At 44.6% G+C, this 17,509-nt stretch overlaps 1 protein-coding gene across 1 annotated transcript in view; it reads left to right on the top strand.

Moving 5' to 3' along the window:
- LOC138680560 (barrier-to-autointegration factor-like protein) overlaps nucleotides 1-16,581 on the top strand; it is a 55,642-nt gene extending 39,061 nt beyond the window's left edge. Inside the window, exon 3 of the mRNA XM_069767914.1 lies at nucleotides 16,317-16,581. Coding sequence (XP_069624015.1) covers nucleotides 16,317-16,466 — 150 coding nt within the window. The 3' untranslated portion in view covers nucleotides 16,467-16,581. The remainder of the gene's footprint in view (nucleotides 1-16,316) is intronic.
- The last annotated feature ends 928 nt before the right edge of the window (nucleotides 16,582-17,509 follow it).

The following is a 17,509-nucleotide window of genomic DNA, read 5'->3' as shown; positions in this document are numbered from 1 at the left end:
GCAATCAGTAACCATAGAGGTCTCAAGGACCTCTATGGCTACAATGGAGACGCATCGCCGACCCCCGGACATGTGACGGGGGTCGGCGATGACGTCATTTCCGGCCGCCCGGCCGGAAGCGGTAGTTAAATGCCGCTGTCTGCGTTTGACAGCGGCATTTAACTAGTTAATAGGTGCGGGCAGATCGCGATTCTGCCCGCGCCTATTACGGGCACATGTCAGCTGTTCAAAACAGCTGACATGTCCCGGCTTTGGTGCGGGCTCACCGCGGAGCCCTGCATCAAAGCAGGGGAGCCGGCATCGGACGGTATAGTACGTCCGATGCCGGTAAGGGGTTAAAGGGGTCTTCCCAGGAAAAAAACACAAAAAGGACTAAAAATCCTGCAAAAATTCAAGAATTAATACAGCACAAAGGGACTGCAGTTCTTACCTGCCCAGGTGTCAGAACTAGTGCACTCGGGATGCAGCAAACCCAGGGGTTTTAGTTATTAGATCTTGGAATAATAAACAATTGGATGTGTTAAAAAAAAAAAAAAAAAAAAAAGTTCCAGTGCTGAGATCTTATAACTGTTCCCCTGCCGTGTAATGGCTGTGTCTGACCGTGCAGGAGTATGGTCTGATCATACTACAGCTCCTGGGCAGGGGAGGAAGCAAGGGAATATATAGCATGGGATCACAGTTGATTCTTTTTGTGGGGCAAAACCTTTCACTGCCTGTTTCTTTAACCCCTCCTGAGTCTGTTTTCACTTTCATGGCAGGGCCAAATTTTACACTTCTAATCAGTGTCACTTTGAGGTAATTACTCTGGAAGACTTCAGCGGATCCCAATGATTCTGAGACTTTTTTTCGTGACATATTGTACTTTATGATAGTGGTACAATTTATTCGATATGACTTTGCAATTTTCAAACTTTTTAATTTAATTTCTGTGCCCTTAAACCAGAGTTCCCACAAAAAAATGGAACCCAAAATATGTTGTGCAATTTTGGGGAAAACTGTGCGTGGCAGAGCTCAGAAAGGAAGGAGTGACATTTTGGAACGCAGACTTGATGGAATGATCTGCAGGTGTCATGTTGTGTTTGGAGAGCCCCTGATGTGCCTAAACAGTGGAACCCCGCCCCCCTTCATAAGTGGTTCCCTCAAGGAATTTATCTAAAAATGTGGGTAGCACCTTGAACCCAAAGATACTTCACAGAATTTTATGTTTCTGTGAAAATGAAATATTTTCCCCACAAATCATCTTTTTCTTCTTCCTTCTTCTTCTTCCTTTTTCTTTCTTTCTTTTTTTCTTTTTTTCTTTCTTTTTTTTCTTTTTTTCTTTCTTTTCTTTCTTTCTTTCTTTCTTTCTTTCTTTCTTTCTTTCTTTCTTTCTTTCTTTCTTTCTTTCTTTCTTTCTTTCTTTCTTTCTTTCTTTCTTTCTTTCTTTCTTCTTCCGTTTGAGGGTGCCATGTCACATTGGCAGACCCGTGATGAGGAATTCTGCTGTTCTGGCACAAGTGACCTCATTTTACAAACAGGTGTCGCAAATGTTGTATCATTAGGCGGTGAAGAAAAAATAACTACTTTTTTTACCACACAAATATTGTTTTAGCACCTGATTTTACATTTTCACACAGGAAAATGGGTAAAAATGGCACAAATTTCTTCCACAATTTCTGCTGAATGTGGAAATACCCCATATTTGGCTGTACAATACTGCTTGGCCAAACGGTGAGACTCTGGATGGACGGAGCGCTATTTGCCTCCCAGAGGACAGATTTTCCTAGAATGGTTTGCAGACTTCATATAAAGAGCCCTTAAGTGCTAGAAGAGCAGATTCCCTCCTCAAGTGACCCCTTTTTGGAAATTATGTTTACAAATTTGTTTACAGGTGTAGTGGTGATTTTGACTCTGGGTGTTTTCCAGAAACATGCAGCAGTGGATGTTGCTGAGTGAAAATTGCTGACTCCCATTGTAGTGACCAGTACGTTGCAGTCACCAGTACATTATGCCCAGCTGATGCTTCTGGAGACATGCACCTGTAAATTAGATTGGCTCTCATCAATACAGAAATGCCAAACGTGCATTCTGAATGTGGTTTAGGCAAACTGGGGCTTAGAAGGGAGGGGGGCATTTGGATTAGGTAGCACAGAATTTGCTGAATGTCTTTTGAGGGGCAAGGAGCCATTTTGCTTTTCAGAGCCTTTGTACTACCAGTAACTTGAAAGCTCCTATTTCTGTTAGACCGGGATCACACATGCGAGAAATACGACCGAGTCTCGCATGTTAATACCCGGCATTGCCGCCGTCACTCAGGAGCGGAGAGTGCGGCTCCATGTATTGCTATCGGCCACACGCTCCGCCCCTGAGTGACGGCGGCAATGCCGGGTATTAACATGCGAGACTCGGCCGTATTTCTCGCATGTGAGATCCCAGCCTTATAATCACACACAGCTCTGTAGTGAGATCAAGAGAGCAGAGAGCGGCCATCGAACTCCAGGTTTTCATGGGCCCCAGGCGAAAGAGCCTTAGTGGACCCCTTTAACACATATCACAATTCGTGATGCACAGATACGGCAGAGAAATATAGGAATAGTACAATGCCAAAGATTTCACTACTTAAATTACATGAGTGATATCTATTGTACATTCTACAATGGCTCAGAAACCGGTGAATCCTCATAGTAGACACTGCATGTGCTGGGGATATTCAGAAGTCTGCAGTCATAGTGACTGTGGACTCTTAATTTTAGACCGGACAGTATATTGCTCCATGTAGCATAATGGGGCCCACATATTGCACCATCTACTATATAATTGTCTAAGGGTCACTTCCGTCTTTGTCTGTCCTTCTTTCTGTCACGGATATTCATTGGTCGCGGCCTCTGTCTGTCATGGAAATGCAAGTCACTGATTGGTCTCGCCAGCTGCCTGTCAAGGCTGACGCGACCAATCAGCGACGGCCACAGTCCGATTAGTCCCTCCCTACTCCCCTGCAGTCAGCGCCCGGCGCCCGCTCCATACTCCCCGCAGTCACCGCTCACACAGGGTTAATGCCAGCGGTAACTGACTGCGTTATGCCGCGGGTAACTCACTCAGTTACCGCTGCTATTAACCCTGTGTGACCAAGTTTTTACTATTGATGCTGCCTATGCAGCGTCAATAGTAAAAACATCTAATGTTAAAAATAATTTAAAAAAATCATTAGATACTCGCCTTCCGCCGCCTTTCCTGCTTCTTGCTACGCTCCGGTAACCGCTCCATGCAAGCAGCAGGTTCCGGTGGGAGAAGGACCTGCCATGACGTCACGGTCATGTGACCGAACTATAAGGGGCCTTGGAAGGTGAGTATATGTTTATTTTTTAACCTGTGACATATGTGGCTGGGCAATATACTACGTCGCTGTGCGATATACTACGTGGCTATGTGCTGTATACTACTTCACTGGGCAATATACTACGTGGCTGGGCGATATACTACGTGGCTGGGCGATATACTACGTGGCTGGGCAATATACTACGCAGGGGGCGCTGTAGTGACGTCAGTCAGAAGACTGAGGTGACCGGAGCAGCGACTAACAGGGAGAGGTGAGTATATGAAACGGTTTAAGGTGTGGACCCTGGTGCCAGCGCTGGCACTGGGCCCCATACTCGCAGACCCCATAGCTTGCCAGTGTCCCCAACGGTAAGTGGGCCCCCCTACAACCCCCCCCCCATCTGTCCAAGGCCCCGGCACTTGCTTAGGTATGGCAAAGTCATTCCCAACCAAGATGTACTGGGTACATCCAAGGTACCTCAAAGAAAGAATCAGCTGTCCTGTCTGTCAACTCTCTTGCGTCTTCCCCTGCCCAGGAGCTGTGGTATGTGTAGATTATACAGTATACAGAAGGGGCACTTTTTTGAGATTACCTCAGCACAGAATTTTTTTTATGTTCAACACCTGTAGGACATTATTGCAAGAGAGCTTGGCTGAGTAGATTACACAAGAAGGAAAACACACAGCAAGTCAGCAGGATCTAGGAGCAACATGGCAGATGTGACAACCTACATGGTGAGCTGCAGCATGTGCTACATGTTCACAGATCGACCAGAAGAAGAATCCAATTTCACCTGTCAGAAGTGTAGACTAGTGGCCCTTTTAGAAGAAAAGGTGCGGGGTCTGGAAGAAAGAATAGCAACTTTGAAACTCATCAAAGAGAATGAAGACTTTCTAGACAGAACAGAAGCATCTCTACTGGTCACAGAAGGTGCAAAAAGTGTCAGAGAACCTCCAAAAGCAGATGAGTGGAAGCATGTGACCAAAAGAAGCAAGAAGACCATGGAGAAATCACCAACCACACAACTGAAGAACCGATATCAAATCTTTGTAGAGGATGAAGATGGCACACCTAAGAATGAAGCAATACCAGCAAGCAAAAAAGAAAAGGGCACACAGCAACAAGTGACAGCAAAAAGTACAGCCAAGAAGCAACGAAGAGTGGTGGTGGTGGGAGACTCACTACTGAGAGGCACCGAACCAGCCATCTGCAGACCGGACATAACTGCAAGAGAAGTATGCTGCCTTCCAGGTGCGATGATCAAGGATGTGACCGATAGGATACCAAAGCTCTTCAGCTCCAAGGACGTCCACCCATTTCTTCTGATACATGTTGGCACCAATGACACGGCAAGGAAGGACCTACCGACAATCTGCAAGGACTTTGAAGAGTTGGGGAAGAAAGTAAAGGAACTGGATGCACAGGTAGTTTTTTCTTCTATCCTTCCAGTAGACGGGCATGGCACCAGGAGATGGAACAGGATCCTTGATGCAAACAACTGGCTAAGACGATGGTGCAGACAACAAGGATTTGGATTCCTGGACCACGGTGTGAATTACTGGTACGATGGACTCCTCGCCAGAGACGGACTACACCTCAACAAACCTGGGAAACACACATTCGCCAGAAGACTCGCTACACTCATCAGGAGGGCGTTAAACTAGAAGAAGAGGGGACGGGAAGAAAAACATTAGACTCGAACAAAGACGACCCAGGAAAACATACTCAGAAGGGAGGTAAGAACATTTCTAAAACAATCCACAGTGAGGAGATTGGAACAAAACAAAATCCTCTAAACTGCATGCTCGCAAACGCCAGAAGCCTGACAAACAAGATGGAAGAACTAGAAGCAGAAATATCTACAGGTAACTTTGACATAGTGGGAATAACCGAGACATGGTTAGATGAAAGCTATGACTGGGCAGTTAACTTACAGCGTTACAGTCTGTTTAGAAAGGATTGTAAAAATCGGAGAGGAGGAGGGGTTTGTCTCTATGTAAAGTCTTGTCTAAAGTCCACTTTAAGGGAGGATATTAGCGAAGGGAATGAGGATGTCGAGTCCATATGGGTTGAAATTCATGGAGGGAAAAATGGTAACAAAATTCTCATTGGGGTCTGTTACAAACCCCCAAATATAACAGAAAGCATGGAAAGTCTACTTCTAAAGCAGATAGATGAAGCTGCAACCCATAATGAGGTCCTGGTTATGGGGGACTTTAACTTCCCGGATATTAACTGGGAAACAGAAACCTGTGAAACCCATAAAGGCAACAGGTTTCTGCTAATAACCAAGAAAAATTATCTTTCACAATTGGTGCAGAATCCAACCAGAGGAGCAGCACTTTTAGACCTAATACTATCTAATAGACCTGACAGAATAACAAATCTGCAGGTGGTTGGGCATTTAGGAAATAGCGACCACAATATTGTGCAGTTTCACCTGTCTTTCACTAGGGGGACTTGTCAGGGAGTCACAAAAACATTGAACTTTAGGAAGGCAAAGTTTGAACAGCTTAGAGATGCCCTTCATCTGGTAGACTGGGACAATATCCTCAGAAATGAGAATACAGATTATAAATGGGAAATGTTTAAGAACATCCTAAATAGGCAGTGTAAGCGGTTTATACCTTGTGGGAATAAAAGGACTAGAAATAGGAAAAACCCAATGTGGCTAAACAAAGAAGTAAGACAGGCAATTAACAGTAAAAAGAAAGCATTTGCACTACTAAAGCAGGATGGCACCATTGAAGCTCTAAAAAACTATAGGGAGAAAAATACTTTATCTAAAAAACTAATTAAAGCTGCCAAAAAGGAAACAGAGAAGCACATTGCTAAGGAGAGTAAAACTAATCCCAAACTGTTCTTCAACTATATCAATAGTAAAAGAATAAAAACTGAAAATGTAGGCCCCTTAAAAAATAGTGAGGAAAGAATGGTTGTAGATGACGAGGAAAAAGCTAACATATTAAACACCTTCTTCTCCACGGTATTCACGGTGGAAAATGAAATGCTAGGTGAAATCCCAAGAAACAATGAAAACCCTATATTAAGGGTCACCAATCTAACCCAAGAAGAGGTGCGAAACCGGCTAAATAAGATTAAAATAGATAAATCTCCGGGTCCGGATGGCATACACCCACGAGTACTAAGAGAACTAAGTAATGTAATAGATAAACCATTATTTCTTATTTTTAGTGACTCTATAGCGACAGGGTCTGTTCCGCAGGACTGGCGCATAGCAAATGTGGTGCCAATATTCAAAAAGGGCTCTAAAAGTGAACCTGGAAATTATAGGCCAGTAAGTCTAACCTCTATTGTTGGTAAAATATTTGAAGGGTTTCTGAGGGATGTTATTCTGGATTATCTCAATGAGAATAACTGTTTAACTCCATATCAGCATGGGTTTATGAGAAATCGCTCCTGTCAAACCAATCTAATCAGTTTTTATGAAGAGGTAAGCTATAGACTGGACCACGGTGAGTCATTGGACGTGGTATATCTCGATTTTTCCAAAGCGTTTGATACCGTGCCGCACAAGAGGTTGGTACACAAAATGAGAATGCTTGGTCTGGGGGAAAATGTGTGTAAATGGGTTAGTAACTGGCTTAGTGATAGAAAGCAGAGGGTGGTTATAAATGGTATAGTCTCTAACTGGGTCGCTGTGACCAGTGGGGTACCGCAGGGGTCAGTATTGGGACCTGTTCTCTTCAACATATTCATTAATGATCTGGTAGAAGGTTTACACAGTAAAATATCGATATTTGCAGATGATACAAAACTATGTAAAGCAGTTAATACAAGAGAAGATAGTATTCTGCTACAGATGGATCTGGATAAGTTGGAAACTTGGGCTGAAAGGTGGCAGATGAGGTTTAACAATGATAAATGTAAGGTTATACACATGGGAAGAGGGAATCAATATCACCATTACACACTGAACGGGAAACCACTGGGTAAATCTGACAGGGAGAAGGACTTGGGGATCCTAGTTAATGATAAACTTACCTGGAGCAGCCAGTGCCAGGCAGCAGCTGCCAAGGCAAACAGGATCATGGGGTGCATTAAAAGAGGTCTGGATACACATGATGAGAGCATTATACTGCCTCTGTACAAATCCCTAGTTAGACCGCACATGGAGTACTGTGTCCAGTTTTGGGCACCGGTGCTCAGGAAGGATATAATGGAACTAGAGAGAGTACAAAGGAGGGCAACAAAATTAATAAAGGGGATGGGAGAACTACAATACCCAGATAGATTAGCGAAATTAGGATTATTTAGTCTAGAAAAAAGACGACTGAGGGGCGATCTAATAACCATGTATAAGTATATAAGGGGACAATACAAATATCTCGCTGAGGATCTGTTTATACCAAGGAAGGTGACGGGCACAAGGGGGCATTCTTTGCGTCTGGAGGAGAGAAGGTTTTTCCACCAACATAGAAGAGGATTCTTTACTGTTAGGGCAGTGAGAATCTGGAATTGCTTGCCTGAGGAGGTGGTGATGGCGAACTCAGTCGAGGGGTTCAAGAGAGGCCTGGATGTCTTCCTGGAGCAGAACAATATTGTATCATACAATTATTAGGTTCTGTAGAAGGACGTAGATCTGGGTACTTATTATGATGGAATATAGGCTGAACTGGATGGACAAATGTCTTTTTTCGGCCTTACTAACTATGTTACTATGTTACTATGTTACCTCAAATTGTGGAACTTGTTATTTAAGGATCTGTTGATTTTAAAATGAACTTTGCTTGTAGAAAAACCCCTTTAAGTGATTGCTTATTAGTAAACATTTACTGATCTACAGTAGTTTAACCCCTTAGTGACAGAGCCAATTTGGTACTTAATGACCGAGCCAATTTTTACAATTCTGACCACTGTCACTTTGAGGTTAACTCTGGAACGCTTTAATGGATCCCGCTGATTCTGAGATTGTTTTTTCATGACATATTGTACTTCATGTTAGTGGTAACATTTCTTGATATTACTTGCGTTTATTTGTGAAAAAAAACGGAAATATGGCGAACATTTTTAAAATTTAGCAATTTTCAAACTTTGTATTTTTATGCCCTTAAATCAGAGAGATATGTCATGAAAAATAGTTAATAAATAACATTTCCCACATGTCTACTTTACATCAGCACAATTTTGGAAACAAATTTTTTTTTTAGGGAGTTATAAGGGTTAAAAGTTGACCAGCTATTTCTCATTTTTAAAACACCATTTGTTTTTTAGGGACCACATCACATTTGAAGTCATTTTGAGGGGTCTATATGATAGAAAATAACCAAGTGTGACACCATTCTAAAAACTGCACCCCTCAAGGTTCTCAAAACCACACTCAAGAAGTTTATTAACCTTTTACGTACTTCACAGGAACTGAAACAATGTGGAAGGAAAAAATGAACATTTAACTTTTTTTTGCAAACATTTTACTTCAGAACCATTTTTTTTAAATTTTCACAAGTGTAAAAACAGAAATTTCACCATAAATTTTTGGGCGCACCGCAGAGCTTGGAAGAGGAGTGCCGTTTTACTTTTTCAATGTAGAATTGGCTGGAATTGAGATGGGATGCCATGTCGCGTTTGGAGAGCCCCTGATGTGCCCAAAAAGTAGAAACGCCCACAAGTGACACTATTTTGGAAACTAGACCCCTTAAGGAACTTATCTAGATGTGTGGTGAGCACTTTAAACCCCCAGGTGCTTCACAGAAGTTTATAACGTAGAGCCGTGAAAATAAAAAATCACATTTTTTTTCTACAAAAATGATCTTTTTGCCCCCAAATTTTTATTTTTCACAAGGGTAACAGAAGAAATTAGACCACAAAAGTTGTTGTGCAATTTCTCCTGAGTACGTCGATACCCCATATGTGGGGGCAAACCACTGTTTGGGTGCACCGCAGAGCTTGGAAGAGAGGGAGTGCCATTTTACTTTTTCAATGTAGAATTGGATGGAATTGAGATAGGACGCCATGTCGTGTTTGGCTAGCCCCTGATGTGCCTAAACAGTAGAAACCCCCACAAGTGACCCCATTTTGGGAACTAGACCCCTTAAGGAACTTATCTAGATGTGTGGTGAGCACTTTAAGCTCCCAGTGCTTCACAGAAATTTATAAAGTAGAGCCGTGAAAATAAAAAAATCCTTTTTTTTCCCTCAAAAATGATTTTTAGCCTGCAATGTTTTGTTTTCTCAAGGGTAACAGGAGATATTGAACCCTAAAATCTATTGACCAGTTTGTCCTGAGTACGCTGATACCCCATATGTGGGGGGGGGGGGCACTGTTTGGGCACCCATCGGGGCTCAGAAGGGAAGGAGCACCGCTTGGAATGCAGACTTTGATGGGATGGTCTGCGGGCGTCATGTTGCATTTGCAGAGCTCCTGATGTACCTAAACAGTAGAAACCCCCCACAAGTGACCCCCATTTTGGAAACTAGACCCCCCCAAAGAGCTTATCTAGATGTGTAGTGAGCACTATGAACCCCCAACTCCTTCACAGAAGTTTATAAACTAGAAAATAAAAAAATCATATTTTTTTCCACAAAAATGATCTCTTCACCCCCAAATTTTTACTTTCACAAGGGTAACAGGAGAAATTGGACCCCAAAATTTATTGTGCAATTTATGCTGAGTAGGCTGATACCCCATATGTGGGGGTAAACCACTGTTTGGGTGCATGGCAGAGCTCGGAAGAGAAGGAGCGCCGTTTTGGAATGCAGACTTTGATAGAATGGTCTGCGGGCGTTATGTTGCATTTGCAGAGCCCCTGATGTACCTAAACAGTAGAAACCCCCCACAAGTGACCCCATTTTGGAAACTAGACCCCCCATGGAACTTATCTAGATGTGTGGTGAAAAATTTGAATGCCAAAGTGCTTCACAGAAGTTTATAATGTAGTCGTGAAAATAAAAAATATTTTTTTTCCCCACAAAAAAGATTTTTTTTAGCCCCCAAGTTTTTATTTTCACAATGGTAACAGGAGAAATTGGACCCCAAAAGTTGTTGTCCAATTTATCCCGAGTATGCTTATGCCCCATATGTGGGGGTAAACCACTGTTTGGGCGCATGGCAGAGCTCAGAAGGGAGGGAGCACCATTTGACTTTTTGAGCGCAAATTTGGCTGTCGTGTTTGGAGACCCCCTGATGTACCTAAACAGTAGAAACCCCCAATTCTAAATCCAAACCTAACCCCAACACACCCCTAACCCTAATCCCAACCCGATCCATAATCCTAATCACAACCCTAACCTCAAAACAACCCTAATCACAACACTAACCATAACCCTAATCAAAACCCTAAATCCAACACACCCCTAACCTTAACCCTAATCCCAAACCTAACCCTAATCCCAAAGGTAACCCTAATGCCAACCCTAATCCAAACCCTAACCCTTATCCCAACTCTAACCCTAACTTTAGCCATAACTTTAGCTCCAACCCTAAATTTAGCTCCAACCCTAACTTTAGCCCCAACCCTAATCCTAGCCCTAAGGCTACTTTCACACTTGCGTCGTGTGGCATCCGTCGCAATCCGTCATTTTGGACAAAAAACGGATCCTGCAAATGTGCACGCAGGATGCGTTTTTTGCCCATAGACTTGTATTGCCGACGGATCGCGACGGATGGCCACACATCGCGTCCGTCGTGCACTGGATTCGATGTGTTTTGGCGGACCGTCGTCACAAAAAAAGTTAAATGTAACTTTTTTTGTACGTCTCATCCGCCATTTCTGACCACGCATGCGCGGCTGTAACTCCGCCCCCTCCTCCCCAGGACATAGACTGGGCAGGGGATGCGTTGAAAAACTGCATCCGCTGCCCACGTACACAATTTTCACAACGTGTCGGGCCGACGCATTGCGACGGCCCCGTACCGACGCAAGTGTGAAAGAAGCCTAACCCTAGCCCTAACCCTAAATTTGGCCGCAGCCCTAACCCTAAATTTAGCCCCAACCCTAACCCTAATTTTAGCCCCAACTCCTCTAGCTGCCGGCCGGCAGATCATGGCGGGCGCACTGCGCATGCGCCCGCCATTTTCTTACCGTATGAAGAAGCCGGCGGGCAGGAGGGGACGCAGGAGGATCCAGGGACACGGCAAGTATAACAGGGTCCCCGAATCCCCCTATTTCTCTGTCCTCTGATGTGCGATCACATCAGAGGACAGAGAATAACACACCGCTTACCGGCGATCGCAAAGCATGGGGTCGGTAAAAACCGAACCCGATCATGTTCTTTGGGGTCTCGGCTACCCCTGGCAGCCGAGACCCCAAAGATCTTCCGGGTGCCGGCCAGCGGGTGCACTGTGCATGCACCCGCCATTTTTTAACCGGAACAAGATGGCGGCGCCCATCAGGAGCCACGAGGAGCACCGGGAGAGACAGGTGAATGTCAGGGGGCGATCGGGGACCCCATTTCTTTGTCCTCTGATGTGCGATCACATCGGAGAACAGAGAAATTAAATGGGAAATCGCGGCTTTTTTTTGCGACCGCCGGTAAACTGTTAATTACCGGCGATCGCAACCCGGGGATCAGTAAAAAACCCCCGAATCATGTTCTCTGGGGTCTCGGCTGCCCCCGGTAACCGAGACCCCAGAGAAAACCTGACTCTGGGGACGCTATTCACTTTTTCCACAGCGCGGTTAATTAACGGCGCTGTGGTTTAAGTACCCTTAACTGCCGCTGTTAAAAGGCGTATCGGCGGTCATTAAGGGGTTAATTCTTCAAATTGGCTGATGTTTACCACCATAATACAATAGTGCTCAAAATAATAGCAGTCCAATATGACTACCCAGATTAATCACTGGTTTTGGTATAAATTACCACATGTCAAACAATTTACCTGTTGGTGCAGTAGATTCTAAGAAATGATCTGCATGGTTGAGTCTGTGTATTGGAATAACTGAAAAGGGTGTGTTTTCAAAATAATGCAGTGTGGAGTATAATTAGTGAGGTCAATGGTTCTGTGAAGAAACAGGTGAGTCAAGTGGCCCTTATTTAAGGGTGAAGCCAGGGCATGTTGTACATGCATTTCTCCTTGAAAACCTGGGAAAATGGGTTGTTCGAGACATTGTTTAGAAGAACAGTGTATTTTGTTTAATAAGTTGATTGGAGAGGGTAAAACTTATGGAGAAGTGCAGACAAGGGTAGGCTGTTCAGCTAAAATGATCTCCAATGCTTTAAAATGGATGAAATACCAGAGAGACGTGGAAGAAAATGGAAGACTACCATTCAAATGGAAGGATGAATAGTCAGAATGGCAAAGGTGCAGCCAATGATCAGCTCCAGGATGATCAGACAGTCTCAAGTTACCTGTGAGTACTGTGACACTTAGAAGACACCTGTGCGAAGCTAGTCTCATATCAAGTCTCATATCAAGACCGCACCGCAAAGTCCCACTGTAAAAATAAATAAAATAAAATACTGTAGCAGATACAATTTGCCAAAGAGCAAATCTACTGGCCTGAAGAGATGGAGAAACATTTTGTAGGCTGATGAAGGTAAAAAAAAATTGGGGGGGAGGGGCTGAAGGGCTGCAGACAGTTCGTCAGGCGACCCCCAAACTCTGCATTCAAGCCACAGTACTCTGAAGACAGTGAAGCATGGTGCCAGCATCATGCTATGGTCTTGTTTCGCTTACCATGGTGCCGGACCTATTTACCGCATACCAGGGATCATGGACCAGTTTGCATATATTGAAATACTTGAAGAGATCATGTTGCCATACACTGAAGAGGATATGCCCTTTGAAATGTGTTTCAACAAAATTACCCTAAACACTCCGGTATACGAGCAAAATATTGGTTCCAGTCCAACAAAATTGAGGTTATGGAGTGGCCAGCCCAACCCCAGATCCTAATCACATAGACTACTTGTGGGGTGACGTCCAAAATGCCCCAAAATTGTGGGTTGTAGTGTAAGCATCCTGGGCTGGAATAACAGTTGACAGGTGTGAGAATTTGGTTGATTCCATGCAGAGGCGTAGCTAGAGCTTTTGCCGCCCGGGGCTGTTCCCGAGTTTGGCGCCCCCCCCCCATCCCCCCCCACCCCAGCTCAATACACACAAAGGTTACCAAAAATGGTTTTCCTGTTTTGTAGAACTTAAACTGGGCCTAATGGTGTCACCCCCACATGCCACACCTGTGACTTAATACCACCACACCATGACCAGGCCACATAGTGACCGAATAATACTACATACAAGGGACAAATACCACCGCACCATTTCCAGACCACATATTACCACCACATAGTGACTGAATACTACAATACTGATCAGTAATAAAAAAAAAACCACAATACTATCACCATAAGTGCCAGTATTCACAGGAGATCTGTACTTAGTATGCAGTGTCTGTGTAGAGGTAATACAGAGATCACTGGTGACATTATACACAGGACCTCTATATAGTATACAGTGTATAGTGTCAGTGTATAGGTAACACTGACTCACCAGTGACGTCTCTAGGTGAAGTCCTTCATCTTTCATCCAGCACAGACCGCCATCATTCCTTCCAGCCAGGACTCGTTTCTGCAGGAAATAACACAGTTATCTCGAGCTCCGCTTGCAGAACACATTACTTAATTTTTCACAACTTCTACATTACACCACATGAAGAAAAAAAGGTGATATAGTGTCACTCTGCACAGTAACAGGACCGCCCCCCCATTTAAAACAGTATACTCAAAAAATAAAATAAATACATCACTGCAGTAACAATATCCCTTAATTATCCCCTATGGTAATAATATTCCCCACCCTGGCCCCGTTTATCTCATTCCTGGCTCCAGCCATATGTTGTCGTATCCTGCCCTCATGAGTATCCATTCTACCCCATATGATCTCCCCATCCTGCCCCACCAGCCTCCATCGTATCCGTCCTGCCCCATGATCCAATCCTGCCCCGTGTCTCCAATCATGCCCCGTATCTACATTCTGCCCATGCCTCAAGTCCTGCCCCCAGTGTGTCCAGCATATTACCCCCATGTTGTCCAGCAATCTGCCCCAGTGTGTCCAGCATATTACCCCCAGTGTGTCCAGCAATCTGCCCCAGTATGTCCAGCATATTACCCCCAGTGTGTCCAGCAATCTGCCCTCAGTGTGTCCAGCAATCTGCCCCAGTGTCCAGCCTTTCCCCAGTGTGTCCAGCAGTCTGCCCCAGTGTGTCCAGCATATTACCCTCAGTGTCCAGCATTGCCCCAGTGTGTCCAGTATATTACCCCCAGTGTGTCCAGCAATCTGCCCCAGTGTCCAGCATTGCCCCAGTGTGTCCAGCATTGCCCCAGTGTGTCCAGAAGTCTGCCCCAGGGTCTCCAGCATTGCCTCAATGTGTCCAGAAATCTGCCCCAGGGTCTCCAGTATTGCCCCAGTGTGTCCAGCAATCTGCCCCAGGGTCTCCAGTATTGCCCCAGTGTGTCCAGCAATCTGCCCCATGGTCTCCAGTATTGCCCCAGTGTGTCCAGCAATCTGCCCCATGGTCTCCTGTATTGCCCCAGTGTGTCCAGCAATCTGCCCCATGGTCTCCTGTATTGCCCCAGTGTGTCCAGCAATCTGCCCCATGGTCTCCAGTATTGCCCCAGTATGTCCAGAAGTCTGCCCCAGGGTCTCCAGCATTGCCTCAATGTGTCCTGAGATCTGCCCCATGGTCTCCAGTATTCAGTGTGTCCAGCATTCTGCCCCATAGTCTCCTGTACTGCCCCAGTGTGTCCAGCATTCTGCCCCATGGTCTCCAGTATTGCCCCAGTGTGTCCAGCATTCTGCCCCATGGTCTCCAGTATTGCCCCAGTGTGTCCAGCATTCTGCCCCATGGTCTCCAGTATTGCCCCAGTGTGTCCAGCATTCTGCCCCATGGTCTCCAGTATTGCCCCAGTGTGTCCAGCAATCTGCCCCATAGTCTCCTGTATTGCCCCAGTGTGTCCAGCAATCTGCCCCATGGTCTCCTGTATTGCCCCAGTGTGTCCAGCAATCTGCCCCATGGTCTCCTGTATTGCCCCAGTGTGTCCAGCAATCTGCCCCATAGTCTCCTGTATTGCCCCAGTGTGTCCAGCAATCTGCCCCATGGTCTCCTGTATTGCCCCAGTGTGTCCAGCATTCTGCCCCATGGTCTCCAGTACTGCCCCAGTGTGTCCAGCAATCTGCCCCATGGTCTCCAGCATTGCCCCAGCCCCAGACAGTCAGACATAAAGAAAAAAAAAAAAAAAGTAAAATCCTCACCTCTCTCGTTCCCAGCGCAGGTCCGGTGCAGTCAGCGTCTCTCCGGCTCTGCGACGCTCAGGACAGAGAGGCAGAGCGGCGCGCACCGTAGTGACGTCATCGCGCCCTCTGCTCTGAGACGTCGCAGAGTCAGAGGACGCTGCAGCTGCCGGCGCCGCAGGAACCAGGAGAGGTGAGTATTGGGGCGGGGGCTGGACCCGGGGGTGGGGGGAGCTGGCCCTGGTCGTGGCGGCGGACGGCGCCGCCCGAAGATTTAAAGGGGCGTCTTTTTTTTTTTTTTTTTTTTTTTATCTTCTCCTGCAGCGTCGGCCGCCCCCAGCATTGTGCCGCCCGGGGCGGACCGCCCCCCCCCCCGCACCCCCCTTCCTACGCCACTGATTCCATGCAACATAGATGTGAAGCAGTTCTAAAAAAAAACAAAAAAAAAAACTGTGGGTATACAACTAAATATTGTTAGATTCACAGGAATGCTAAAGCCACAACAAAGTACCTATTGTGAGTTTGTAAAGACAAATGCAGACACTGATATTTTTTTTTTTTTTTGGCACAGCCAATGTTCTTTTTTTTTTTTCTGTAAAATACCGGTAGTTAAAAATTATATACGTTTCTCCATGTTTTGAATTAGAAAACAGTGTGCAATGTTCCCAATGCATGGAAATAAGAACTAGCATACAAGTTTTAGATTCTCATGATTGTGAACACACTATTTTGAACACTACTGTACATGGCTTTGTTAGACTTGATGCGTGTTACATGTTCAGACAACCTCTTTAAAAACACATTAGATGGATAATTTTGTTTTATTTTTCAGGCCTATGTGCTCCTGGGACAATTTCTTATTCTAAAGAAAGATGTAGATGATCTGTTTAAAGACTGGCTGAAGGATTCCTGTGGGGCCAATTCTCGGCAAGCAGAGTTGTGTTCTTCCTGTCTGAAGGAATGGTGTTCTTCTTTCCTGTGATGCTTTGTGTGCACTTTTGTCTGGAGTCTGTTCATATTGATGTTTTTACCTGCAATGTAATCACATTTAATTAACTGTTTCTAGTTTTCTAAGAAATAAAATGTAAAATTGCCATAATGACTTAACAAACTTGGAAACTCCATCCTACTTGTACATTCCTATTTAATACTCAGAATTGCTGTATGAGCTATAGATGAAAAGTTGCTACTGAGAAAGTGATTGTGCATATATTTGCTATCATAGGCAGTATAAAGCCTATCCACATATGGTGATGGTGTATTGCTGCTCAGTGGGTTTCAGGTCTCTTGTTAAAAGCTTGCTATTTAACTGTAATATGCTTTTTCCTTTCAGCCATGACCGCACCAGCGAGAGTCCTGTTTTATACGGATTAGAAATAGAACAGGACTTTCCCCATGATCTCTTTAATCCAGTCTATGCTCTAGGCCTCATCCATATTAATTATTTTCTTTTTACATAGGAGTGCAATTTGTGACTTTCACGGATAGCACTTTGTAACCTTGATATTATGAGGTCATTCACATGTCCATATGGGTTTTTTTTTCTCCTCTGACCGAGTGGTTTTAAGAAAATATCACAAACCTCTCCAGTTTTGATCTTGGGGTTGAATTAATATCTGCAATGCAAGTCAATGGAACAGTGAAGAAAAAAAAAAAAAAAAATCTGATTACATCCAAGCGATGTCTGATTTTTCATGCACTGTCAGAATGGAGAAGGTGTAGAAATTTTTATTTTTAACCCCTCAACCCCTGGAGCTTTTTCAGTTCTGCGTTTTCGTTTTTTGCTCCCCCTCCTTCCCAGAGGCATAACTTTTTTTTTTTTTCCTTTTTGCTGTCAATATGGCCATGTGAGGGCTTATTTTTTGCAGGACGTGTTGTACTGTTGAACAACACCATTGGGTTTTACCATGTCGTGTACTAGAAAACGGGGAAAAAAAATTCCAAGTGCCATCCCACACTTGTTTTTTTGTTTGGCTTTTTTTGCTAGGTTCACTAAATGCTAAAACTGACCTTTTATGATTCTCC

This window comes from Ranitomeya imitator, chromosome 5, assembly GCF_032444005.1.
Source record: "Ranitomeya imitator isolate aRanImi1 chromosome 5, aRanImi1.pri, whole genome shotgun sequence".
In the NCBI taxonomy this organism is placed as follows: domain Eukaryota; kingdom Metazoa; phylum Chordata; class Amphibia; order Anura; family Dendrobatidae; genus Ranitomeya; species Ranitomeya imitator.
Note: the sequence above shows the minus strand (reverse complement) of the source record. Positions and strands in the feature narration are given on the sequence as shown.